This window comes from Corvus moneduloides, chromosome 5 (assembly GCF_009650955.1).
Source record: "Corvus moneduloides isolate bCorMon1 chromosome 5, bCorMon1.pri, whole genome shotgun sequence".
NCBI classification, from domain to species: Eukaryota; Metazoa; Chordata; class Aves; order Passeriformes; family Corvidae; genus Corvus; species Corvus moneduloides.
In genome coordinates, this window is record NC_045480.1 from 2420959 (window position 1) to 2448009 (window position 27051).

A 27051-nucleotide genomic window follows, 5' to 3' on the forward strand; every position below is an offset into this window, starting at 1 on the left:
CTTCAGTGTGCTCTTGGGAGTCAAACACCAGCTGTAATTTGGGGTTTGCTCCTATTGCTCTTAAAACTCTTCCTTTGAAATGAAGGAAGCAATTAAAGTGGAAATGAGAACAAATTGGTGCTTGAAGGCCTTTTTTTTTTCTAGTTTGCATCTTATTTTCTTGTTTCTTTGTGTTTTGCTTATGCATTCATAGCCCTTCAAAGGCCATAGGTTCCAGAAGATTTAAAGCTGAATGAAAGACTAATTCTTCACTCCAAGTATCTCCTTAGCAGTGCAAGATGGGACTGAATTTTCCCTTGTTCAAGCATTAATGTTGTCTGGATTGAGTGGTTGTCCTGACAGTGGGGTGTTGATGGGAATTTTTTGTCTTTTTTGCAGCCCATATTTGCATGCGAGGGTACGCGAAATCCTGTCCGACTGTGCCTTACCCATTTCAGTCCTGACCTTCTCTGTTGTGGGTTCCTATATCTTCAAGGAAATTGAAAGTAAGTTCTGTTTTTGTTCTCTGGAGTACTAGGGCTTATGAAAGAGAGAAGTGAAATCCTAGAAGGGTTTTGCTAAAAAATGAAGTTCTTCCATATAATTTCACAAATACTGCATGTGCCTCCCACCAAGAGCTCAGATTTCCTCACCATTAGACTTGTGTCATTCAAAACCCTGATCAAATGAGGCTGGGGCAAGAAAAATTATCCAGATGTGCCTTTTCAATGAGTTTGAGGTGTGTGTCACAATAGGGGAGATGAACAATTCCTGGCGGTGAACAAAGGGCAGAGTAATCAGCAGGCAGGAAGGGTTGTTGCCAGTCATATCAACATGGAGTTGGTCATCCCAGTTTATCCTCTTTGTGTCCAGTTTGTTTTCCTAATTTAGGTGAAATGGTGCAGAGCATCTGGGCAGCTCTAAGTTACACAAGGAAATCTAAAAACGAGACACCATTCATTGGCCAGATAGATCAACTTTTCCATATCAGGAAGCGATCATGGGGACAGGAATTGCATTGTCCTGCAGTGACGTGAGCGGGTGATGTGAGGAAATGTATGGAAACAAATAAGAAATGGCTTTTTTTTTTTTAATTGGGATGGCCATTCCATCCAGTTGGATTGCAAAATGATGCGTGGCCATGTGTGATTTATCCCTAGCCATGGATTGCTTCCAGTGGCAGTAGAGGTTTGATTTAGATTTTATACTAAAATGCCTTGCACAGCTTGTTGGACATGAGGAGGTTTTCAAATGCCTCTGTGGGTTGATGAGCTGAGCATTATGGTGCTGGTTAGAAATAAGGTTTCCTCATCTAAAAACACCTCGCATCTGTGGAAAACAAGTTTCCCTCTTTTGTTTTCCTCAAATATCTGTAATGCCTCGCTAGGACTAGCAGTGATCTGTCCCATCAGGATGGCAGCCAAGTCCTAAGTGGATGGAGGAAAAAAATAAATCAAACCAGCCAGATGGACCCATCTTTCATGGCCTCCAGGCTCCCACATGCCAGAACATCACGCCTGCTTTCCTGCTTGCTTCCCAGTAGTTCGTGGTGTGGGTAAAATGTTGATGGTTGGACACGAAGGTGCCTCCTAACATCCTTCCCCTCCTCTTTGCAGTGTCCAAATTTAACTACAATGCCTCTGACAGCTTGTTTGTGCTGGCCCCCGTGCAGTCCCTGTCCATCGGGTCAGTGATGAGTGCCATGGGACTGGGATTTCTCCTCTCCATGCTCTTCTTCATCGAGCAGAACATTGTTGCGTCCCTCACCAACGCCCCGGAGAACAGGTAAGGCCTTTGGTGCTGCTTTTCCCCCTGCTGGAGGGATGTCCCTGGGTTTGTCACCATCACTGCTTGTCCAAAGCTCGTCTGAGCATCAGAAAATGTATTCAGGATGTGTTTCTAGGAATTCCGGTTGCCACAGATGGATGTAACTCTGCTGCTTAACTCCTGTCAGTTTTGTGGCAGCGATCCACAACCACAAACCCTCAACGAACTCGATCACCTCAACCTGTTTCTTCTTTACCCTCTGTTCAACACCATCATCTGTCCCCTAAAACTCCCAAAGTGTTTTTCAGGAAGAGTTTTGAGAGCCAAAAAGTGGTGTAGTGAATGTGAAGTGGATATTTTGTACGGTTTGAGGTCTTTGGATGCACCTCAAGATATTTAGGGAGTGTCTGAGACGTGTGGACACTTGCGCTGCGCTGGCAGTACAGAGAATTTGTTGAAAATGAGGAGTCAATGACCTACATAAATGTTGTAGCACATTGTGCTGCAGCTGAGCATCAGGAGTGTTTGGAGTAAATTCCAACTGAAAAAAGGTGGAAGTGCAATAAACCAATATGTCCAACGTCTGATAAGGCTCACTTATGTGCAAACTTGAGATGTGGCACTATTAAAATATTCCCTCTGATGGTTTTGTGCCAACTGCAATCAGATGTGATGTCAAGAACAAACGTGGATGACTTTTTTCCAGGGAAACTACCACGTCTCTGAGGATTTTTTGCTAATGTGATGCGTGGGAGGGTTCTCTCCTTGCATAATATCCATTAGCATTCTCCATGTTGTAGCTGGAGTGACACAGCATTAGGAGAGAGGAGACAAGCTCAAATTCAGCTACACTAATTTAGTTTCCTTGACCACCTCTTATCTCTATTATATCCCTTTAAGTGTTGCATAAATCTGTATGTAAGTGGGTCATCTCTTGGCCAATATGAATTTCTTCTAAACTTTTGGTATTTTCCACTAGAATGTCTTTAAGGAATATAAAATATTCTTTGGAGTTTTTCAGGGTGTTTTTCACAGTGCCTTGGTACAGGGCTGAGCTGATGCTGATCAGGTAGTGGGGCAGGGATTTTTAGAGGTGGAAAAACTAGGGCTTTACATCATCTGTTTGTGATGCCATCACAACACCTTCCACTATCCCAGGTGGCTCCAATCCCCGTCCAGCCTGGCCTTGGACACTTCCAGGGATCCAGAGGCAGCCACAGCTTCTCTGGGCACCCTGTGCCAGGGCCTCCCCACCCTCACAGGGAGGAATTATTTTCTAATATCCCATCTAAACCTACTCTGTCAGTTTGAGTCCATTCCCCCTTGTCCTGTCTCTCCAGGCCCTTGTAAAGTTTCTCTCCATCTTTCCTGTAGCTCCTTTCAGGTCCTGGAAGGCTGCAATTAGGTCACCCCAAAGCCTTCTCCTCTCCGGGCTGAACAATCTCGATTCTCTCAGCCTTTCCTCACAGCAGAGGTGCTCCATCCCTCTGATCATCTCGGTGCCTTCTCTGGATTCATTCCAACAGGTTGATGTCCTTTAAGCCTTCTGAAAAGAATGGGCAGGACAACAAACAATGACCCTGAGGGTGCTGAAGGTGCCTTTGCTCAGAGAAAGCGGCACGTGAGCAGGGGCCGTGTTTCCAAAGCGTGAGCCAATGCAGGAAACGCGTTTGCAATCCCACCCTTCCTGCCAGCACCTTCCAGAGGCTTTGTAGGGTAGACACCTACCTGACCCGGTCACCCCACGGCCTCCTCAGTCAGTGGAGGGGGGCACTCCCAGTGGGACCAGGCTTTTTGTCCCAAAACTGAGCCCCACCCAGCGTTTCTGCTGCCCAAACAATGGCTTTGATCTTCATGTGCTTGGTCAACTCTCCCAGCTCCATGTGCCTCGTGTCCATGAGCATCTTGGTTGGCTCCAGATCTGTACTGAGGTGTTGAATGGAGTCTGTTTGGGTGGCACTGACAAATCTAAATGGTGCTCCCTTTCAGCTGATGGTGCCCAGAGAGGATTCAGCTGTCAAGTGCTGCAGCGGCAGAAGTACAGCCTTAGACCTTTCAGTGAGGGTTTAAAGTCTGAGAGCTGAATCCTTCCCCAGCCTTTTTTCTAAACTTTACTCATGATATGCCAGCAGTTGATACCAGATGGGAATATTCAGGAAAGGGGTAGACCTTGCAAAAATTGGCAAGGTTAATGTAGATGTGAGTTCAGTCTCAGTGCTGCTTTCTGCACACTCCTGGCAGAGTGGGTGTGCTCAGCTTCCTCAGTGAAGGCTGTCAGATTCCCCATCCCCTAAAAAATGAAACAGGGAGGCTCTGCAGCATTTAATGAACTTAGGAGCAAATCTTTGGAACCCTTTGGAATGGGTTCCCCAGAGAAGCTGTAGCTGTCCCATCCCTGGAAGTGTCCAAGGACAGCTAGGATGGGGTTTGGAGCAACCCGGGATAGTGGAAGGTGTTGGAACTGGATGATCTTCAAGGTCCCTTCCAACCCAAACCATTCTGTGATTCATTCCGTGATTCTGTGACTACCAAGGAGGAGCTGAAGTTTAATGAATTCCTGTCCCATTTTCTTATCATGCAGTAGCAATTACGTAATTAGGGGATTACTGCAGCATACCAAGCACGTGTTCTGCTCATGGGGAGGGAGAGACATCAGGGTTACAAACAAGAGAGATGAGAAACTTCAGTGTCAGTACTTTGACAACAAATGCTCAGGATTTTATCCGCTTTCTCTGTGGGCTCCGTGAGCAAACACACATGTGGATTTTGTGTAGACCCTGCAATAAATGTAGGAGAAAAATGCTGATGAAGTTTTTATGGGCTGTTATTTTAGTGGGCTGCCTTTCTGCTCAGAGTTGTTTTTTCCAGATGACAACAGCTTTGGGAGCAAACCATCACATTTCACTACCTTTAGTGTTCACACCGTGCCGACGGTAAATCCAGAGGTGTGAAATCTCTGTGTGTGAGTGAGAACACTTGAGTGTTCAACAAGGGCAGCCTGTAGGGTTTGCACCAGGTGTAACTGCTGTCCCCAACCCCTTGTTCCAGGCTGGTGAAGGGCACAGCCTATCACTGGGACCTGCTGCTCGTGGCGCTGATCAACACGGGGCTGTCGGTCTTCGGCCTGCCCTGGATCCACGCGGCCTTCCCGCATTCCCCCATGCACGTCCGGGCCCTGGCCTATGTGGAGGAGAGGGTGGAGAGTGGACACATCTATGAGACGTAAGTGATCTCTTTGGATTCATTTGTGGCTTCCCAATCCTTTGGGAACAGTGGGTTGCAGGGTTGGGGAGCTGCTGTTGTCTCCAAGATGTGTGAGATAGGATGGTGGTGGAGAGATGCAGCCAATGAGCTTTGATTTGACTTCATCCCCTTCACTCAAGTGCTCAAATTCATGCATCCTACAGGGATCCCACCCAGTCCATTGCAAATTCTCCTCTGGAAAAGTCAGCCAAGGCCATTTTCAGTTTCATCCTTGTGGAAAGCTGAGGAGATGCTTTGGCTGGATCTCTCCGGATGCTTTCCCCAGAAGGAATCCAAAGCTGATTCACTGCCTGAAACCTGTCTGGTGGTTATTACGAAGGGGAGGAAAAATGCACCATTATTTCAGAGCTCCCATAACATCTCCCACCACATTTTGGGAAGGAGATGCTTAAATTCTCTGGGTTTTAAACAAAAACAAGTGTGAAGCCATGGCTGGGTCATGGGTTTCTATTTAAGACCAACTCTTCTGCTGTTCTGAGTTGAGCAACACATTCTTATCACAGACCTATTAAAAAAATTTAAAAACCTTTTTCTCATGAAACAATCTCTGCTCTGGAGCAGATCTGGCCTGTTTGATCTCAGTCTGTTGCAGTTGAGTGCTTTTACCACAGGAGTGGTAATTTCCACTCACGTACCACCATTAGTTTTAATTACCCTGCCTTGGTTTCCATTTTCTGAGTTGCCACTTAGCAGAAGTGAGGCTAAATGGTCATTGACTTTGGGGGATGGAGTGGGTCTGTCTTGCCTTCATGCTTGTTTTGGTGCCAAATGGCCCAGCCCAACCAGGTACAGCTGATTTTTGGGTCAGGAATGGACAGATTTCACCTTCCACATCTGGAAACTGCTGAGTCCTGCTGCTCCCTGTAACTCTTTTACAGGTCTTTTCCTGGGAAATCAGTCCCTTGGGTTGGTATTCCCATTAGGATATGTTGCTGTCAGTTGTTTCCACAACTATATCTCGCTTGAATAAAAGCTAAATCCTATTTAAAGAAAAAAATCTTTGACATTTGAGTTCTGTAGGGTTTTAATCCATGCCCTTGCTCCTCATGTGCATGATCTGCTCTGGGGTACCTCCACTCTCTGTTTCTTTGAGAGATGCAGAATTCACACATTGAAACCCTTGTGCCAAGCCTCCCTCCTGTGTCTCCTGTTGTCACTTTTAATATCCAAATGCCTCTTTTTCCCATTTTTCCACTGTCATGATTCTGTATTCTGGCTTCTCCTTGACAAAGTCAAGTCCCCTGCCTGAACTGAGGACTAACTCCTGCCCTTGTCCTCTTCTCCTTCACCCAGCTGCCCAAAAAGAAAAGCATCAGAGAGGCCTCTTTGGCCACTCTGACCTAGATACAGCTCCAGTGATTATCCTGGAAGGGCTGAGGGATGCCCTGATCTCCCTGAGTGTGTTCCCTCATGGCACAGCTCTGCTCTGCTGGAGGCAAATCAGTGCTGGGAACTGGATATTGGGAGTGAAAAAGGGAATGAGGGTTTCCTAGTGCTTTGAACTCCCTTTCAGACCAAAGCTTTTTGTTCTCTGCAAAGCACTGGGGCTATCACAGGAGGCTCCAAGCAATGTAGTCACCTTTTCTTTTCCATTTTCTTTTTTTTTTCCCCTCTTAGCCAGCTCTGCTGAAAAAGAAATGAAGCTCAATTAGAAAATCAGCTCTGTCTCTCTTGGCAGGCTCCTTCCCTGCACTCAAATCAAAGCTCCCACGGGATGATGATATAAACAAGGATAAAGATCTGTCACAGTGAAAGCAAAATTTCCTTCTCCCCTGTAAAGAAACGATTCAAGTTTCCTGTGGCAATCTGCTAACAGGCTCTTGTTGCTTACATGGAGAACTTCAGGAATAGCTAATCCCATGCTAGCCATATTTAGAGGATTTTGGGGAAATGAGCCTGGATTATGCTCTTTAATCTCCCTTAATTACTTTATTTCCATCACAGCACAGACTTTCTGGAGCTGTTTCCTCAAGGGCCAAACCAGATTCTGAACACATGGAAATCAAGGATTCCTCTGTTGACTTAATGTGACTGTGATGTTCTTACTCTGGAAATGAGGTGCTGGAATTCACAGAAGATCCATCTAAGGCTGGGAACATCAGTTTTAAAAATATCATGTTTGGCCAATTATGAGCAATTTTAGCTATGTTCTGATAAAATCTTCCAAGCTAATAAGTGGCATTAGCAGGAGCTGGCAGTAATTGCAGCACATCTTCTCTGTGATCAAACACAGCTCTGTGATTGCTGCATCCCTAAGAGATGGCTGTAGAAAATTCCATGAACTTCAGAGATCTCTTAGCCCTGGGCTGCCACTCTGCGCTTGTTCTTGCAGCCTTGCATCTGATGGAAATGTGGGTTTGTAGCTCGTTTTGTTCCTGAGCTCTCCCATTTGCATGACTTCCCTTGCAGGCTTGTGTGTGCTTGCAGGGCAGGAGCCTCCCCAGCAGGAGGTGAAATCTCTGTCTGAAACAGCAGAAATTCTTCCTCTGTGGCTGACCTGGTGCTGAAGGAACTCTTGCTGTACCTGGATGAGGCTAAATCAGTGCATCCTTCCACTCCTGCTTCTCTGAGCCACCACAGAGGCTCATTGTGGTGCTGGCAGCTCTGGAGTGGCTCTGGAATTACCCTGGCACAGCACTTCCAGTTGTACTTTAGGCTGCTTGGCTGTGTTCATCTCCAAGAATTCTGTGGTGATCCAGACCTGGAGGCAGTGGGAAGGATGTCAAACTCTATCCATTTAGGTGATGTCCCAGTTCTTCCAGAGCTGGCAAGAGTGAAGTGCTCTCCCTCAGCTTCTCTAGACACTGGCAGGGACCCCTTGGACGTAGGAGATTTGCAAGAGGATCCAACAAAATCTGTTTGGAAGGAGGAAAGCTGTGGTTTAAACCTGTTGGGAGGTTACTTAAACACCTTTGTGCACCCTGTCCTGGTAATCCTGGATGATGGGTATGCCCTGCCCCTCTACTCACAAAAGAATTCCAGTGCTGTCCTCAGGGCTTTGTGTGCTGTTTGTGGCACCTGTTGTTCCTTAGGTCTTATGATTGCTGCTGTTAATTCTGCCTTGTTGTCCAAATCCTCAGAGCAAGCTTTGGGCTGTCATCCTTTCCCTCCCTCTCCAAATACGGGTGTGGAAGGCTCCTCCATCCCCTCAGTTTTCATTTTGCTCCGTGAAGGTATAAACAGATTCGAAGTTTAACCTGACCTTACTTCTAAGCAAAACTCTCCAACTTAATGTTGAAATAATTCAGTCTTCTTTAGGACAGAAGAGATTATCAAGTCCCAGCAGTGGATATGCAAAAGAGGGAAATGTGTTTTGATAGATCTTTGGTGTTAATCCCCAGAAAAGTTTGTGTACAGGGTTAATTCAGAATTTGAGGGGTCTCATCTAGGGAATGAGGTCGCTAAATGACACCGAAACACCCTATGGACAAAATGTTTCCCTCATAATAGAAGGTTTTATTCACTGGCTTATCCTCTGAATTGTTGTATTTACCTCCTAAAAAAAAAAATGTTAAGAATCCTATTTTTCTCTCTTTATAAGTAGTCTTGACAGATATGGGTTTTCTTTCCTCCTATTGTTTCTGGTGATTTTTTTTCAAACTGGGAGGAGATACTCACAGGTTTAGCTGAAGTGAAAAGAAAACAGAGCAGCCTCCCCTCAAGTAGGTTGCTAAAGCTGCTGCTTCCCTGTCAGTCTTCCCCTCAGAAAAGCTCAATCTGTGTCCTGTCAGCTCTGGAAAATTTGCATTAATTAATTACATGTTTTGCATGGTAATAGGCAATTGCCCACAGCAGGATTGAACCCCTGTGTGGTGCTGTCAGCGTTGCCTTCCATGTAAACAGGGAGATCCTCATATCCATCAAAAATGCTGACTCGCTGTCAGGAGACTGCTGACTTTCTGTTGTTTTTTTTTTTTCCCCAAGACGTTCCTTAGTTCCTGGAGAAGTCAATGAGTTTTCTTTGGGACAGAAGCCAGTTGCATGTGCCCTGGGTAAATCAAGGGAAGGATTACTGCCCAGAAAGAGGATTCTTGCCTGGTTTGTTTTTTTGCCTTTTGGTTTTTTGCCTTTTTTTTTTTCCCTTTTTTTTTGCCTTTTTTTTTTTTTTTTTTCTTTGTGCATTGTGCTAAACAGAATCAGTTTCGAGGGCAATTTAGTTCAGGATAGGATCTGTGGAGCTTTGCAGAAGGGGAATTTGGCCCTTTTCCAGCTGCTCTGTTTGAGCTGTGGATTAAGTGCCTGGCCTGGCTCCAGGCAGGCTCTGCCTCCTCAGTGTCAGCACGAGGCCGCAAGTGCTGATTCCAGTGTGGTGGGGATGAGTTTCCCTTTCCCTGGTGGCACGTGTCCTGCTCCCCCATGGAGCAGCCAGCCCTGGGATAAACACTCATGGATCCTGGGGTGTTATCCTATCTCCTGACCCCTCTTTTCCTGCTTCCAGGATCGTGAGTGTGAAGGAGACCCGGCTGACGAGTCTGATGGCAAATTTCCTGGTGGGGCTCTCGCTGCTGCTCCTCCCTTTCCCTCTCCAGTGGATCCCAAAGCCCGTCCTTTTTGGCCTTTTCCTCTACATCGCCCTGACCTCCATTGATGGGAACCAGCTCTTTGAAAGGGTGGCTCTGCTGCTCAAGGAACAGGTACCTGGAGTAGTGTTCAAACTATTGCTCTCTCAAGGTGGGAATTTTTGTGAGGTGGGTTTGTTTTTTTTGTGTGAGGGTTTTTTTTTTGGGGAGATTTAACGCCTCTCCTCCATGATGTGTCATCTGCAGAGTACATGCATTTAAAAAGCCATTAATATAAAATATTCAAAAGCACAACATCATGAAATTATGATTTTTGATTTCCCCAGCAAAGCTTCAGGCAGGTAATTTTTTTGTGCAGTTTTACACTTTCATTTTGTGTGAAATACCACAAGATGGGATTTTAAACTCTAAATGAAATTACTTGCATTATTGAAACCTCTGTGATGTGGGTTGAAAACAAACCTGGGAGATGTATTTTCAATCTGTCTCTGTTCCAGGTACTAAAAAGCTGTTAGTTTGCAGTGTAGGTGGTACCTGGAGCAATCTCCAGCTCACCTTCTCTTGTGTAACAAGGGTCAAGGGCTTAATAAGCCCAACATTTGGCTCTGCATCTCTGCTAATCTATCTTGATCTCCAGTATTACATCCCAGAGGTTAAAACTGTGAAATTCAGGTAAAGATTACATTTGTCATGTCAATTTTTGAACAAGGGTTGAGCAGCTACTGATGTATGTGACTTATTCTGGTTTTAGTACAAATTATGTGTGGAATTTTCCAGACTTTGGCGTGGATAATTAAAAAGTATTCTCAAATATGGAAAACTCCCTTTTGTGGAGACCTTCTAATGAGTCATGGCACAATCTGAAACCCACTGAGGCTGTACTGGTGCCAGCAGACAGTCGCTCATCCTCTTCATTGATGTATAGACAGTGAGTCAAAGCCTGTGCTCAGACGTGAGCAAGGAGCTGTCAAAAGAAACCACCATATGTAGCCCATTAATGTCATCTTCCCCCCCTTATTTCTCAAAAATGGGTGGCTTATAGGAGCTGAGAAAATCCCTGCAGTCTGAGCACAGCCTCTTCCTGCACCTCCCTGATCTCCTGGGCTTCCCCTAACGGGGTTCAGCCAAAAGATGGGAGCACCAGGGGCAAGCTTGGAGCCTTAGAAGGTGATAAAATAACGAGGAGCTGGGTTTCAGGTGGAGGAAGCACCCACAGTGACACCACCTGGATGCATCTGCTCTCCTTCTCCCTGCGCACCCCCTCTGGCTGGGGAGCCCTGACGAACCCAATCCTCCTCAGGGAATCTCATTAGTGCACTTCCCAAGATATCACATTGCACTGCAGATGCTCCCAGAGGCAATCCTGGCCCTAAAGTGTGTCCTGTCTTCTCTCCAGGCTCCCAGTGCCCAGTCATCCTTGCTGCCAATACTGGGGTGTCAGGCACTGGAATTAACCCTACAAATCCCATGTTCAGCTGCTGAACCTGTTAAGGACCCTGATGTTGATGCATTGCTTGTACAAATTGATGACTTCCCTCAAACCCTGGTGTTCCAAAGCCCCATTCTGCTGCCACAAGAGCAGATCCCTGCATGTCTAACATGTGGCTCTTCTCTTCCCAGACTGCTTATCCTCCGACCCACTACATCCGCAGAGTTCCCCAGAGGAAGATCCACTACTTCACAGGCCTGCAGGTCCTGCAGCTCCTCATCCTCTGTGGGTTTGGAATGTCACCCCTGCCCTACATGAAGATGATCTTCCCCCTCATCATGATAGGGATGATCCCCATCAGGTAGGAAGCTTGGCTGTCTTTTTTGCTTGTCTCCCATGCTTTGTGTCTTCAGGCTTGGATGGAAGTGTGAGGAGAGGAGAGACTGCGGGAGCTGGGCTGGTTTAGTCTGGAGAAGAGAAGAGTGAGAGGGGATCTCATCAATCCGTATAAATATCTCCAGGATGGTGTCACAGGATGGTGCCAGACTCTTTCCAGTGGTGCCCAGCGACAGGACGAGGACTAATGGCCGTAAACTAAACCACAAAAAGTTCCACCTCAACATGAGGAAGAACTTCTTTGTGTTGAGGGTGAGCACTGGAACAGCTGCCCAGGGAGACCATGGAGTCTCCCTCTTTGGAGACATTTCCAAACCTACTTGGACACATTCTTGAGAGTCATCTGCTCCAGGGGGATTGGACTGGGTGATCTGCAGAGGTCCCTTCCAATCCCAACTATTCCATGAAATGTGAGTGGTTCCTGCATTTTCCAGACTAACCAGCTCCTGGAAGTGGGTAATGATGAGGGTTTTTTCACCAGCTGCTCAGGCCTGAGGAGGAATTGGGATTTCACTGCTGCTGGAGTTGTGCAAAGGGTTCTGGGCTGGCAGGCTCTCTTCTTCCAGCTTCCCAGGAGCCAAAACCTCTCCTTTTTAGTGCCTGTGAGATGCCTGATCTTTCTGAGAAGCCGTAGTCTGAGCCTCTAGCTGGTACTTGATAATGTTCCTTATCATTTTGCAATTTGATTTCCTCAGGCCAGTGCTCACAGCAGAGCTGGAAACTTTTCCTAAGAGGAATCCTTATCTCTTACCCAGTGCTGTGGTGACCTCACAGACCTCCTGCACTGCTGAGTGCCACTGTCAGTGATCAGTTGGGTGAAACTGGCAACATTTCGTCTTAAAATAGATATTTAAAACTGGGAGAACCCCACAATGTCCTACAGTCTTAAGAGAGAATTGTTGAGAAATTGAACTCATTTCTTCCTTGGGGTTCATTAGCAGTCACTGCCCATCATTCTCCAGTTAAATCATCCATGCTCTCAATCCTTTGGATATAATGGGAGGCCATAATAAGATCTTGGAAGGAATAGATCAAGTTTCCAGTCCACTTGATTATTTTTAGGCCAGCATAGTACCAAGTGATATCTGCTTGACTCTGAGCTTGCAGTCCCAGAGATCTTCCCTCTGATCCCAAAGTTCAGGCTGCCAATGTGCTGATCTGCAGAGGCACCTGCTGTGGTGTTTTCCTTGGCTGATAAAGATGGGTCCAGTCCTTTCTGAAACAAAAGCAAATGTCAGAGCTACCGTGGCTTTCAACAGGATCATGGCAGAGCCACTTGGGCTGGGTTTTAAAAGATAAACAGGCTTGGAAAACACTGAAATTATTGTTCCTCTGATAGTAATGTCTCACCTGCCCTTCACACTGGTGGCACTTGGAGTGCCTGGGTAAGTGGCTGGTGAATATTCCCACTGTGAGCAGTGCTGGATGAGCAGCTCTTGTGGGAATTGCAGCTTTTCACACAGGGCAGCTCAGTGCAGAACAGAAAACGTGGGACACAGCCAAATTCAGGTATTGGGCATGGTATAAAAACCTAAATTAGTGTGGAGAGAATGCAGTCAAAAAACCTGATTTTGTACTAAGAGCTAGATACTAATATGCAAATGTATCTTCTTTTCAGTAAATAAGATGCTGTCACTTTATACCCTCTGTGTTGCTAACTCATTTCTCTTTCCAGGGCAGTTTTTTCCCAGCAGCTGGATAATCAGCCCTGCTGCCAAGAGGAAGATGCTGCTGCCTGGCACAGCACAAGAATTTGCCCTTGGCTTTCCTTCCTCTGATTTCTTTTGCCTTCATGTAGTTTCTGTGGCCTCCAGCCAAGAAGGCAGCACCATGATCCATGAGCTCTGTAGTTAATGACTTTTTCCCAAAGATTTGGCACTCTAAATAGATGAGGCAGTAGAAAAAATTTAATATCTTTTCTCTTTTTTTCTTTTTAAGAAGTGAAGGGGGAAGGAGGAGATGGGACAGCAGCCAGGGGGTAAAATCAAGAATTGAACACAAATGAGTGAGGCATGGCTTGGTGTCCCAGCCAGAGCACCAGCCACGTCCCAAAGCCACATTTCCATCTGTCCAACAGCTTTAGAAACATGATTTGTGCTGTCATTAGTGAGGGATCACTGGTGTGGTCTTAGCTAGATGCTGAGAAGCCACTGAAATCCATTATTGCAGTGGAAAAGAGCCTGTTGGAAGAAAACCTGATCTCCTTGGGTATCCCCAGTTCCTGGTTTGGATTCAGAACTTTGGGATGATGAGGTTTTGGTGGCTCAGAGAAGAATGTTCTCTTCAAGTTGTCTCTTACTGGGCTCCCGTGGCTCTCAAGCATTTTATTCTACGATGGGGCTGTTTAAGGAGATCCTGGTACTTCTCACTGATAAGTGATGTTTGGGATCTCTTGCACAGCTGTTGAAATCTGAAACTGTTTTTTTGGTGTTTTATGAGTTACTTTAACAGCTGCAGAGTTGCTTCCTTGTTAAACAAGGGAAAATGCCACATAAATATGCAAAAGCAACTTCATAGTGCCTTTCTCACCTAAATATATTAATTTATGAGGATGTTCTTGCAAAAAAATCAAATTAAAAAATTTTTAAAAAGTAAGGGAATCACTGTGGAGAATCTCCATGTGGAGAAGCCAGACACCAGGTAGGGATGGAGTCTTGGTTGGAGTCATGGCTCTGTATTTTTGTCACCCTGAGTGAGGACTTGGTGGTGACAGAGCTCAAGGAAAGCGACTTTCCTCCTCTGAGGATGAGGATTGTTCTCTTTCCTTCCCAGCTGAAAGGAGGGGGCTCCTTCCAGCAGGACCTTGGCACTGCTGTTCCTATAAACGCTGTGTTTGCTTGCAGGATTGGTTGGTTTTGCTGTGCCCCACTTTGTGTCCTCCCTCAGCTGCGTGAATGTCAGGGACAAACTCACCTGGGAGCCTTGGGACAGAGAGGAAAGTGCTGCCTGGCATAAACAAGGACTGACTGCATCTCTCTGGCTCTGCCTTAGGTATAACCTGCTCCCAAGGATCATCGAGGCCAAGTACTTGGATGCCATGGATGCAGAGTACTGAAGGGTCCCTGGCACGCAGAGCAGCAAAGACAACTCCTTTGGGGCTGGAAAAGGCGTGGGACCATCTCCTGCAGTTTTCTTTCACCACTTCCTTCGTGCTCTGACATTGGCAATGCCCTCCTGTCACAGCTCCACGGGGCCTGTGCCAGACCAAGGGAGCCTTGGACTTGGGAGGACGATGCTCTCTGGAGCTGTGAGGCGAACAAGCTTTATGGAAAATGCAGCTTTCCTCATCCCCAACCCCACAAACCCCAAAGACCAGCCTGGCTGCACGGTTGGAGCATCCAGAGTTGTCCTGTGTTCCCTTGTTTGGGGGTGGAGGGGGCTTTTTTAATGCACCACATCCTTTTCTTCCCCAACACTAAGAACAGCAACTGACCCTTGTTTTGTAGAATGACAGCCCTGTCCTGGCCTTTTAATTCAATTCCCAAACTGGTGTTCTGGGTGGGATGGCCTCGTGCTAAACCACTGATGTCAGGAGAGATGGTGGCTGTTTTCTCAGATTAGTGGGTTTGGAAGCAGTTGCAATGTGTACTGCTACAATCCACAGCTTTGGATGAATTGTTAATTCCTACAAACGAGCTGGGAACATCCAGAGGCTGGGCTCGCACGGCCCTGTGGATGAAACCCCATCTGGGTTTTGAGCTGGTTGGGAATTAGTTTGGCTCTTTCTCCCATTTCTCCTGAGTAATCAAACACAGAATTGTAGTTTTTGCACAACTGCAGCAGTTTTTGCTTGCACCCAGAGGGCAGTTGTGTCCAGGTTGCATATACATATGTACAGTAGTGCCTATGTGTACATATATACATATGGAGTTGTGTATATATTTTGCATAGATATACAAATAGGCCTGGTTCTTTCCAAATATCACAAGTGTTTTGTGCAGTCAGTGTTACCCACCATGTCCTGACCATATTACTTGTTCTCTGCTTCAGTGCTGCTTTTTCTCAGTTGAGATAGGGTCACTTTTATTCCTTTGGAAGCTGCTCAGTTACTGGTTTTGTTCACATGTTGCTTTATTCGAGGTGTTTCTTTGCTTTCTTCTTCCTGTGGCTTGAGACCTTCATCATTCTGTCTCGAGGCTCCAACGTGTGAACTTTCCATTTAATTTTGATGTACAGAATGCAATGAAAGTTTTCCTCTTTTCACCTAATCAGTCCTCGTTGGTCATTTCATTGTTTCTGTTGTGTGGCTGATTCCCAGTTTTCCCCCGCTCCCGGACGTTATATTATATTTCTGGATGAATCTTAACTTCTGCTGTCTTTTATATTTCAGTTTATTTAATTTTGCTTGTACTATGGTCAGTTTTCTTATTTGGAGTACTGTGAAACAAGCTGCCCTTTAGTTTCAGTGCTTGGCCCTTGCTGCACATCACAGGTCACAGCGAAAAGTGTTCAGAAAATTGTGGATCTCAGTGATGAACTTTCAAACGAGTAGAAATGAGGGAAGAAGAGGAATGTAAAATATGAATTTATCAGCACAGAGAAGTGTTTCTTACCAGTTGTTTGCCCAGTAAATGGTGCAGAGTTGTTTTCCTCCCACCCCATCCTCTGCATGGTGAGGGAGACCAACCCAGTCGTGAGGGAGGAAGGCTTTGGGTGCAAAGCTCCTCTGCTGATGCTAAGCCAGGCTCAAGCTGCCACAGATTTGGTGTATTTGCACTAAAGATCAGAAGGTATTTAATCTCTGTGGAGCTGCCTACGGCGCTCAAACACGTGTGCAAAACTCATTTTTTCATTTTCTTACGAAACCCTTTGTACTGAGACTTGAGGGAGGAGTGAGAGTTTGTAATATCCATGGGTTTGTATATCCCTGAGGGAATTGTAGGGGAAACCCCTCAGCTTAGCAAGCAAAACAATGTCATAGATAGTAAAAACACAACCTTCATGTGGCACCAAGCTGATCTGAGAGGTCCCAGGGCCAGGGTGACCCCCCCAGCGCATCAAGGCAGAGAATTTGGCTTTCAGCAGCCTTGGGGACAGCTCCTGCCACGTTTGATAAGAGCAGGTACAAACCTCTGTGTGGTTTCTGACCACTTTCCCCAAGATTCCCTGGCTTTTGAGTCATTTCTGTGCCGAGATCACTCAGAGCTGTTAGCAAGGGCTGCGTGTAGGAACAGGGGCAGACAGGATTTCAGAGGTGGCATAACTCTGTCTGATCTTCAGTCAACAGCAAAAGGGCAGGTGACAGCCAACAGTTCAGGACCTGCTGGAAGCCAGGGAGGGCAGAAGCCTGCTGAGGCTGAAATAACATGTTCTTCCCACAGATGTCAAAAGATTGAAGCCAAGCTGCAATCAGAGGTGTCATCCTCTGGCTGGGTAAAGCTGTAACACACACGTGGCCTGCAGGTGAATTCCTGGTGTCTCCGCAGGAAAAAGTCACCTTGTGGGGTGGTTTTCGTGGTGTTTTGGGTGCTGTGGCTGGAGGAAGGAGAGGATGTGCCCAAGGGAACGTGGCTTTGGTCCGCTTTGGGGCTCTGGGTGGGATTTCCTTGGGCACAGAGCTGTAGTGGGGTGGACTGGCCTGTGGGTCTTGCCAGAGGAAATAGGTTTGAGATGCACCCTCCATCCCCCACTTAAGGACCAAAAATGTCCCCATGTAAAGCCCTTTTGAAAGATCAAGTTCAGATAGTGTCAAATGTTGCAGAGAGAATTTAAAATCCAGGCAGCACGGAGGGTTAAATATCCACCACAACTCCTGTTCATATCTTTTCTTTTCCTTCACCAGTGTGACTTCAGTGTTTGCATTTTCTCTGTAGCGTCAGTAGGATTCTGTTCTGCGGGGTTTTTGTTCTTACAGAAGTCAGGGGCCAAAGAATCAACTGATGGGAAATCAGCACAGCTTGGGGGGTGGGGGGGAAAGCTGTGCTGGCTTGGACTGGTTGAACATTTGGGCCTATGTCTCAATATTTGGGTAGAAGGGAGATGTGAGACTCGAGGCCTCTTGTCTCAAAAGGGGTTTTCATGATCCTGCAGAGGATTTATTTTATTTTTCCATGCCTTTTCTCTTCTTGTTTGCTTCTGGTTTTGCTGACTTAAGTGCAGGCGTTTCCAGGAAGTAGCTGAGTAGGGAAGAAGGGTTTGTTCGGAGTTGATTGAGCACTTTAATACTTCTGTGAAGGTTTAAGACAATTAGAATGTAAAAGAAGTTTTATTATAAGCTCTTTATATACGCACAATGCTCTGTATAACTGTTGCCAAAGAACTGAGTCTGAAAGGTGTCAAGAGCTGTTGGGAGAGTCCGTGGGGTTCACCTGGCACTGCAAGGTAGGGAAAAGCTTCTGGAACGAGTGGATTTTGGAAGTTGCTGTTTTGACAGCTGCCAAAACGATCAGAAACTGGAGATAGAATAAAGTTCTACTCTCAAACTTGTAGTTTTTGATCCTTGCGTTGAATGTAGGAGCTAGAAGTGAGCTTGACAATTAAAATTGGATTTGTACCTGACTGGTTTCGTTGGTCTGAGACTTTATTTTTTGAAGACGTTCTTGACATGCTGTGTGTGGAAATTGATGTGTTCGTCCATGTAAATGAAGGGAAGGTGGTGAAAAGGTGGAACTTGCTGAACAAGCAGTGCAGCACTTTGGGGATTGCTTAGGAAGCAAAGCTGACAACACCACTGCAACAACCCCAGACTCCCTGGCATCAACATTTAAAATTATTTAATAAATGTCAAGCTCCACTTGGATGTGCATCAGTGCTGCAAAAGGATGGGGATGGAGTAAAGGATTTCAGCTGGTTTGGCTCAGAGCTGTTCCAAGATGAGCCCCAGAACTGTGGGACACAACACGAGCTTCCTGATGATCCAGGGAGCTGGGAGGCTCTGGAAAGAAACAGGGTAGATGGTCACACTCATGTACAGTGTAGGTTCTTCCCCAAAACTCCACATATCCGGCTGCACCCAAAGACCAAGACTTTGCAAACTTGTGCTTCTGATGTTTGGCTGCTTTAGGAGCTGCTGTTGGACTGTGCTCTGTGGACACTCTTGGGAGGAACAGGAAGTTCCCCCAAAGCTGGAGGATGTTCGGCAGTGGGAGGGAAGGGATTTGAGGGTTTTTTGTGGAGTTCTCAGCAACAAGAAAGGGACCTGAGATGTCACATCACCAAAAGCACCTCCTGTTTTCCAGTATCTCCCACCAGGCATCTCCACCATCGTTGTCACACCTTCATGTTACTCCTTTTCAAGCTTTTTTTATTGTTTGTTGCATTCTGCACCTGCCCTTTGCAGGGTTTTTACCTGCCCAGGAGGTTGATGGGCAGAGCCAGGGGTGGCTCAAGCACCTCTGTTGTGTCTGTTCCCCCAAAACTCAATGCAAGCTGGTTTCTGCCATCTCCTGACCCAGCTCCCGCTTCCCCAGCCCATTCTGGAAGTTGGCTTTGGAATTTCCACTGTGGAAATGCTGCCCAGGTGCCAAGTGGGAATTTTTCCCTGGAGAACCTAAACCTGTGTCTGGCAGTGGCTGCTTCTTGGGGCTCCCTTTGCCAGATAAGCAGTGATGAAGGATTCATAACTGTCCAACACCTGCACTTCCCATCTCTTCAGAAATCTCCTTTATGGCCCCATTGCAGCTGGGACATCTTCCCTTCATCTGCCAAGCCTCCCAAACAACCTAAATAGGCTTAATGGGATGGGGTTGGGCCGTTTTCTGTATTGAGGCCTGTGGATGTTAGAAGAGAATCATCTTCCCTAATTGTTTTCCTGTCTAATTAAGGCATTGAAGGACCAAACCCCGGGCATTCCCCTCCTGGCTGCAGCGCTGCTTGCAAGGAGCAAACCATCGATGTTGTGGGAAGGGAGTTGTTGGGAGTACAAGCTTTGGAATCACAAATTAGAGCTTTCCTCTTTTGCTTTTTGGGTGTTTTCCTTTCGCATTTCGCTGGCTGTGTCTTTTCTCTTTTCTCTTTTTTCTCCTTTCTCCTTTCTCCTTTCTCCTTTCTCCTTCCTTTCTCCTTTCTCCTTTCTCCTTTCCACTTTCTCCTTGCTCCTTTCTCCTTCCTTTCTCCTTTCTCTTTTCTTTCTCCTTTCTCCTTTCTCCTTTCTCCTTTCTCCTTTCTCCTTTCTCCTTTCTTTCTCCTTTCTCCTTTCTCCTTTCTCCTTTCTCCTTTCTCCTTTCCTTTCCTTTCCTTTCCTTTCCTTTCCTTTCCTTTCCTTTCCTTTCCTTTCCTTTCCTTTCCTTTCCTTTCCTTTCCTTTCCTTTCCTTTCCTTTCCTTTCCTTTCCTTTCCTTTCCTTTCCTTTCCTTTCCTTTCCTTTCCTTTCCTTTCCTTTCCTTTCCTTTCCTTTCCTTTCCTTTCCTTTCCTTTCCTTTCCTTTCCTTTCCTTTCCTTTCCTTTCCTTTCTCTTTTCCTTTCCTTTCTCTTTTCCTTTCCTTTCTCTTTTCCTTTCTCTTTTCATTTCTTTTCATTTCCTTGCAAAGCTGCATGAGCTTGGATCGCTGGGCTCTGCTCTGATGTCACATTCAATATTGAGGAGCCTGTCCTGGGGGAGCTGCTGCCTTCTGCTCCCCATCTGCATCTCCTGCAGGAGCTGCTCGCTTGGCGAGTCTGCGCCTCGCCCATGTGACAAAGCCCTGCTGCTGCAGGAGCAGTGCCCCTCACTCAGCCACAGAAGGGGAGCAGGATGCAGAGAGTTGGGGGAAACAGCTTGCAAATAAAGCCTCTCCCTCCTGATCTGAGTGACTTCTGAGCACGTGGGGAGAACGGGGAACTCTGTGCAGTGAGGTGTTTTTGGTGTGATCAGCCTGTCCCTGGCTGCAGGAAGTCCTCCTATCAAATTCAGCGCGTGGGGGATTGATTTCAGTGCTGGGGAGGCTTTTGGGAGGGCTGGGATCAGTTCTCATCTGCCCAGCAGCAACAGTTGGGTGTCTTAGAGGGCTTTTTTGGGTAAGTTTTTCATGCCTGGATGGCTTTGGGTGGTTCTGCAGTGTCCATGGGAGTGAGGCCAGAGGTGGCTGGAGCAGAAGGTGCAGCCCTGGGTGCCCTGAGCATCCCCAGTGCTGGGGGAGAGCTCTCTGATGGGAGTGACACAGCTCAGGCTGTGTCCCCTCCTGTCTGGAGCTGCTTGCCCTGGCAGCTCTGCTGGCACCTCTCTGGTGTTTAAAGCGTCACATTTCTCAGATTTGGGACCAGTGCCACTGATTTCAAACGGCACCTCCAGGGCAGTGCCAGCCTGCTCGAGCAGGATTTTATGGGATTCACCTCTTCAGGGAATCATGGAATGGTTTGCATTGGAAGGGACCTTAAAGCTCATCTCATCCCACCCCCTGCCATGGCAGGGACACCTTCCACTGTCCCAGGCTGCTCCAAGCCCCAATGTCCAGCCTGGCCTTGGACACTTCCAGGGATCCAGGGGCGGCCACAGCTTCTCTGGGCACCCTGTGCCAGGGCCTGCCCACCCTCCTAGGGAACAATTCCTTCCCAATATCCCATCCATCCCTGCCCTCTGGCAGTGGGAAGCCATTCCCTGTGTCCTGTCCCTCCAGGCCCTTCATTGCAGAGCTTCCCTTGCCTGCCCAGGTGTTGGCAGCTCCCTCCCACCTCCACCACTTCTGATGCCAAAGTGTACTCAGGATTAGGTGCCCAGGTCTGGAAGCTGCAGCCACTGGGATGTGTTGGATGTGTCCATCTTGGAGCTGGGCTGTGCTCTGGGGTGCCAAGCAGATCCACGTGGATCTATTCCCATGGGAGAAGGAATGATCCAGCTGCAAAGCACAGCAGCCCCTGGGGAGTGAGGAGCTGATGATTGACCCTGGGAGGGTTTAGCCTGTGGTGTCTGGTGGGGCCGTGCTGATTTAATCAGTGACTCAGGGCTCTGCTGTTTTTGGAGGTGTTTATCCCCTCCTTTCCCTGTCCTCTCTGTTGGTGTGAGTTTGTACCTTGTCCCAAAACAGGAAAGACTGGACTCAATGATCCTTGTGGGTCCCTTCAAGCTCAGGATATTCCGTGATTCCATGAGATGTTACCCCAGAAAACAGAAATTCTCTTACTAAAAACTGCAACAGTTCAGCTGCTAAAAACCCCCAAACTTTATCCAAAGCACGAGTTAATGCAAACCAACCCCTTCCCCATGATCCCACCTGAGAAAGGTGTATCCCAAATACTTAAACATCTGAAATATTCCCTCGTTTTCCCCTCCTGCTTTCCCTGGAGGGGGTGTAAGTGCAGGATAAGCCCTGCTTAAGAGGAGAAACCTTCCAGGGGCAGATCCAGCTCATCTCCAACCCTGCATCCCCCGGGGTGGATTTTCCAGTGATGTGTAGCAGTGCTGGGTTTATTTTCCCCCAGGACTTGTAACTGCTTAAATCCTTCTCCATTGGGAGACCAGGAGGTTTGTCCCGGGATGCTGGGAAAGGATTTTCAGTGAGGAAAAAGCTCCTGTTCAGGGATTTCAGGCCCATGGATATTGCACTTGCTAAAGAGCCTCTCCCAGCGCCTGTCCCTGATCTGGTGTTGATTTTCCAGTGAAGGATTCCTTTTGATAAGAGTTGCTTGGGGTTGGGGGAGAAGGGAGAGAGAATTCCTTGCTTGTATAAGGAAGCTCTGTATTTGAAATGGAATAAAAAAGAAATATGCTGTTTATGTATTTCTACTTTTTTGCCCAATCCGTGTCTTTTCTTTAATCCAAAGTTCCCAGGATTTAATCCAAAGCCCAGGTTTCTCTCCCAGTGCTGAGGGTGTTTTTTGGGGACTGGGGATATTTGTGGAGTCCCCAGCAGTTGGAACATTCGAGCATCTCAGCTGTGACTGAGAACATGTGTCTGACTCCTGGGGGTCTGGGGAGCCAAAAATTGGATTATTTCAGCATTTAATGGGGAAGCCTAAGGAATAACTGCACCTTTGACCTGGTTTGGTGCGCTGGGAGCATCTGGAGCTGGCTCTGACTTCCTCGGCATCACCCAAGCCAGAGATGAGCCCAAATCCTGGTGAATATTGTCCTAGGGGAGCCTGGGGATGACCCATTTCTCCAAGGAGTGAATTTGTTACCTACCACAGGATCCAGGCTTGGATCCAGCATCCAGTTGCCCTCCAACCTCCTTTAACTGCAGGATCCTGGAGCAGCTCATGAGGACAGAAGGTGAGGTTGAGGTGAGGCTGGGAATGGCTGTGTGGGGCTCAGAGCAGGACCTGGGACAATCCAGAGCCTGCAGACCTGACCCTGGTCTGCAGCCACTGCATCTCCCCAGGTTCTGTGGGATTCCTCCTCCAGCTCTGGCCTTCGTCAGCGTGAGCTGCCCTAAAGCAGCGCTGGTGACCCTCATATAAATCTATATATTAAAAAAACAAACCATAAATGGACAGAATCCCCGGAAAAGGGGGAGTGGTCTGGGTGGTGGTAATTTGGGGGGCTGTAGAATGTGGGGGTTGCCTCTGATTTTTGGGCTGGGAGCTGCTCCCTGCTCTGCCACGGGGACTGTTGGGATGTGCCACCAGGAACCTGTCCCTATCCAGGGCTGTTCCCTCCTGCACAGGCTGGAGAGCCCCAAAACAGGGCAGAAAAACGGGTAAGAAGTGGTTGTGCCCAAACAGAGCCCTCTGGGAGGGGTGGGGCCACCAGCAGATCCCTGGGGGTGGATGCTGAGCAGCAGGGAGGGGGTGGGAAGGACACGTTTGGCACCTCCTGGATGTCCCTGCATGGATTTCTTTGGGATGAGCCTCTCCGAGGGCGTGCCAAGTGCCCCTGCTCAGAGCAGATTTTGTAAGGATTTTGGTTTAGATGTTGGTGGCATTTGGTGCAGAGCTGGGGAGGGTCAGGGTCAGGTGGGGAGGTGTTTCCCTCACATTGTCCTTCCTTCCCCACCAGGACACGCGTGCTGCTCTGCCAGGAGCTTGGCAGGAGGGTTGAAATGTGAGTTGGCCAAAAATTTTCGCGGATAAACTGTCCAAAGAAGAGCCAGGCCTGGGGGATGCGATGTGTGGGTTTGCCCTGTGCCATGGCTTGGCGTGGAGGGCTCAGAAAAAGGGATTATTTAGGGTGGCTGCATCTTCAAACCGATGATTTTGTCAGTACTTTTCCCTCCTCAACCTCCTGCTTCGGTTTAAATTAAACAGGGAGTTGGAATATTCCTCCCTGCACTTCCCAGCCCTATAAAGGACTGAAATGTCTGCCTGGAGTGAGCCAGGGGTCTGTCCCAGCCCCCAGATATCCACGGGCCACTGCAGCAAAGCTGGGGAGGAGGAAGGAGTTATTCCCTGTCCCCTGGATTTTGGGGGGATGCAGGACCCAGAGATGGACCAGAAGAGAGAGAGCAGCAGAAACGCCGCAGCCAGCCAAGCGTCAGAAATCTGAATTTTTCAGTGTAGGAGCCAAAACCCCAATTAATTGTAGCTTTATTTTTTCTTCCTTTTAAACGGTCGGGGTGGATTTCGTGTTCGTTTCTGGCCCTGAGCCTTCCCAGGCACCGAAACCTGCTGGTTTCCATCGGGGATTTGATGTGCTGAGAGCCGGTGCCATCTAGGGGACAGAGAGGAGAACAGGGACAGGGAGCAGAACACCGGCACGGCTTTCACTTCCAAACCTCCAACATCTGCTCCAACCTCCGGAGAGCCTCAGCCCAACCCCCCCCCCCCATCACTTGGGCACCGAGCACGGAGAACCCCGGGCTCAGAATGGGAAATTGGTGGGTGCAGGGCTCGATTCAAGCTCAGCCAGCCCCAAACCCTGCGTGGAAAGGGGAAATCATGGAATGGTTTGGGTTGGAAGGGACTTAAAGCGCCTCTCATTCATTCCATGGGCAGGGACACTTTCCACTATCCCAGGTTGCTCCAAGCCCCGTCCAGCCTGGCCTTGGACAATTCCAGGGGCGTTGCCTTCAAGCAGCACCTTCTGCCCAAAGCCAGGGACCAAAAAAAGTTGGCAGAAAAGGTTTTCCTTGAGTGGTTTGCTCCAGGTGGGACAGAGCCCTGTGAGCTCCCTCCCGCAGGCACAGCTCCCTCTCCCAGCTCCAGGTTGGCCCTGATGTCCTGCAGTGACATCCCCTGCTCCTGCTGCTCTCTGCAGGGACCTGTCCTGCTGTCTGGTGGAAAAGGTTTGGCCAGGAGGGCTTGCTCTGCATCCCTGCTTGTCTCTCTCTGGAATCCGGATGGTCCAGAGGTGTAACAGGATCACAGAATCATTTAGGGTGGAAAAACTCTCCAAGATCATCCAGTCCAACCACTCCCCCAGCACTGCCCAGGCCACCACTGACCCACGTCCCCAAGTGCCACATCCACATGGATTTTAAATCCTTCCGGGGATGGGGACTCCACCACTGCCCTGGGCAGCTGGGCCAGGGCTGGACAGCCCTTTCCATGAAGAAATTTTCCCTCATATCCAACCTGAGCTTCCCCTGGCCCAGCCTGAGGCCGTTCCCTCTCCTCCTGTCCCTGTTCCCTGGGAGCAGAGCCCGACCCCCCCGGCTGCCCCCTCCTGTCAGGGACTTGTGCAGAGCCACAAGGTCCCCCCTGAGCATCCTTTGCTCCAGGTTTTTCACCAGGACCAAAAGGAGGGTGTTTCCATGCTCCAAAACTCTAGCTGAGCCTCCAAAACGCAATCTGTCATCTTACTGCCTATTCCTAAACCCAGGCTCTTCCCAAACCTTTGGAAAAGGTGGATGGGAGAGCAGTGGCTGGAAAATTGCACTTCCATCCCTTTGAATAAATAACCAGCACTAAGGATAATAAATCAGCAATAAAATCTGGCAAATGGGTGAGTACAGCCTCAAGTCAGAGCTGCAGGGCCGAGGGCTTTGTGTTGAAACTTCACCTAAATCCCTTTTTTCCCCACTCTTTCCTATTCCAGGTTTTTGGGTTTTTCCCTAACTTCATCAGCCCCCATGGAAATCCTTCTGGCACCCACCGTGGGCAGCTTCAGAGTGGACAGGAGGGGCTGCAGCCAAAGTTTGCTGTCAGGGGCTTCTCTCCCTCCAGCTCATCCCCAAATGTCCCCTCCAGCTCATCCCCGTCCTCCTCGGGGCAGTCCCAGCTGTGCAGGACATCGGCATGAGGCTGTGGGCACGTCCTGCCCCGACTGAGAACAGGGACAACTCCTTGAGAGCCCTCCCAGGTAACCAAAATTTGTAAATCTTGGTGATTTTACCACTAAAAGCTGCCTGTTGTGTGAGCAGACTCCAGCAGAGGGAGCGTGGCTGCACGGAACGGGATTAAAACCCTTTTCTCTTCAGCAAATCCACCTTTTGGAGATGAATTATTAGGATGTCTCCTCTGGATGGCGTTTTCCCGTGACATTTCCAGTTGTTCCCCACCTGCTCAAACAGCGAAATGCATTGGGAGCCTTTAACAGCAACAGAAAAGGTTAATTTTATTACTTTTTTTTTTCTATTTTAGGCAGGTCCACTAAGAAAAAAACGACCCAAAATTCTATCTCAGAGTTTTAAATCACAGGTAAATCGTCAAATTACCCCTCAAGGGTTTGGGATTGGACCCCGAGTCAAGGGATTCATGTCTGGGAGCTCCAACCCCTCTCTCGGGTACCACATTCCCACCACTTTCTTTTTGTTTGCTGGGAGATGCTGGGGAGATGCTCCTTGATGCTCATCAGGGGCTGCTTTTGGAAGTGGGGGAGCCTCCGAGGGAAAGCAGGAGATGCCGATGGAGAGAAGGTGATGGAATCTGGGATCACTGTAGTGGCCACACCTCAGTTTTTGTTATTCCTGACCACAGCCACGCGAGAGGCACCTGCAGAGAAGGTTTGGATACCCCAGACCAGCTCATCCCGAATTTCCCATGGAGGTAAAATCCGCCCTGAAAGCTGAGAGTCCCAAGGGATTCCTTTTATCCATCTGGGCAGGCTCTGCCTGCTGGGAGGGAGAAATGTCAACATCTGTGCTGCGGGGAGGATTGCCTCGGGATGCTGCTCCGGGCAACACCGGGAGGTTGAGGACCTTGGAGTTAATGAGATGTCTCCAAATTTGCATATTAATAACCGCGCCTATTACCTCGCCATTAGACTTAATAGGGCGTAATATTAACAATTAATTGTTAATAAAATAGCCCCTTCACGGCCATTTGTACACGGAAATGGGATAATAGATCTGGGCACTGCCTTGCAGAAGTGCTGGGAGGACTTTGGTCACCTCTCCCGTGCTGCGGGTGGAGTGGGAAACTTTGGGATATTTTGTGTTTTCCCCTTCCCAGCTTTGTTTTGCACGGGTAATTTTCCTTGGGGTTCATCCACCTCGCTCCAGCAACATCCCTGCTCCTCCAAACCTGTGCTGTCCTCTCGGCAAAGGCAGAGAGCTCCAGTGAGTGCTGAGCTGAGGCACGCTGGCCATTTCCTCCCCTAATTGCCATTAAATGCAATTAATTCTTCCCAGCTCGCCCCAGGAGCAGTGTCTCAGCAAGGTCAGCGTGGCCTGGGGCTGGAGAAACGCTGCGCCAGGAGTTTAAGGCAGAAGAATAACAATTATTTTAATTATTGCTTCACATGAAAATTGGCATTTTCCCTTCTGTCCTCCCCAAAATCAGCCCACGCAGAGAATGAGCCCTCTGGCTTGGTGAGTGCCCCACGAGCTGGGAGTGACTTTCTGCCCCTGTTTTTGCAGGAATTTCGTTGCTCCCCAGGTTATGAGAGCAGCTCATTCCCGTGGAAAAGTGGGGGAAATCTCTCCTCTGGAGTGCCCAGACCTGCAGGAGGTCAGAAAGGGAAAAG

General features: G+C 48.1%; 1 protein-coding gene across 6 annotated transcripts in view; it reads left to right on the plus strand.

Moving 5' to 3' along the window:
* The window catches only part of SLC4A11 (solute carrier family 4 member 11), a 93913-nt gene extending 76060 nt beyond the window's left edge, over nucleotides 1-17853 (plus strand). For all 6 annotated transcript variants that reach the window (XM_032109094.1, XM_032109092.1, XM_032109093.1 and 3 more), the window contains 6 exons: nucleotides 379-485; nucleotides 1596-1764; nucleotides 4795-4968; nucleotides 9449-9644; nucleotides 11151-11320; nucleotides 14347-17853. In XM_032109094.1, the coding sequence (XP_031964985.1) occupies nucleotides 379-485; nucleotides 1596-1764; nucleotides 4795-4968; nucleotides 9449-9644; nucleotides 11151-11320; nucleotides 14347-14410 (880 nt within the window). In that variant the 3' untranslated portion in view covers nucleotides 14411-17853. The remainder of the gene's footprint in view (nucleotides 1-378; nucleotides 486-1595; nucleotides 1765-4794; nucleotides 4969-9448; nucleotides 9645-11150; nucleotides 11321-14346) is intronic.
* Nucleotides 17854-27051: the final 9198 nt, after the last annotated feature.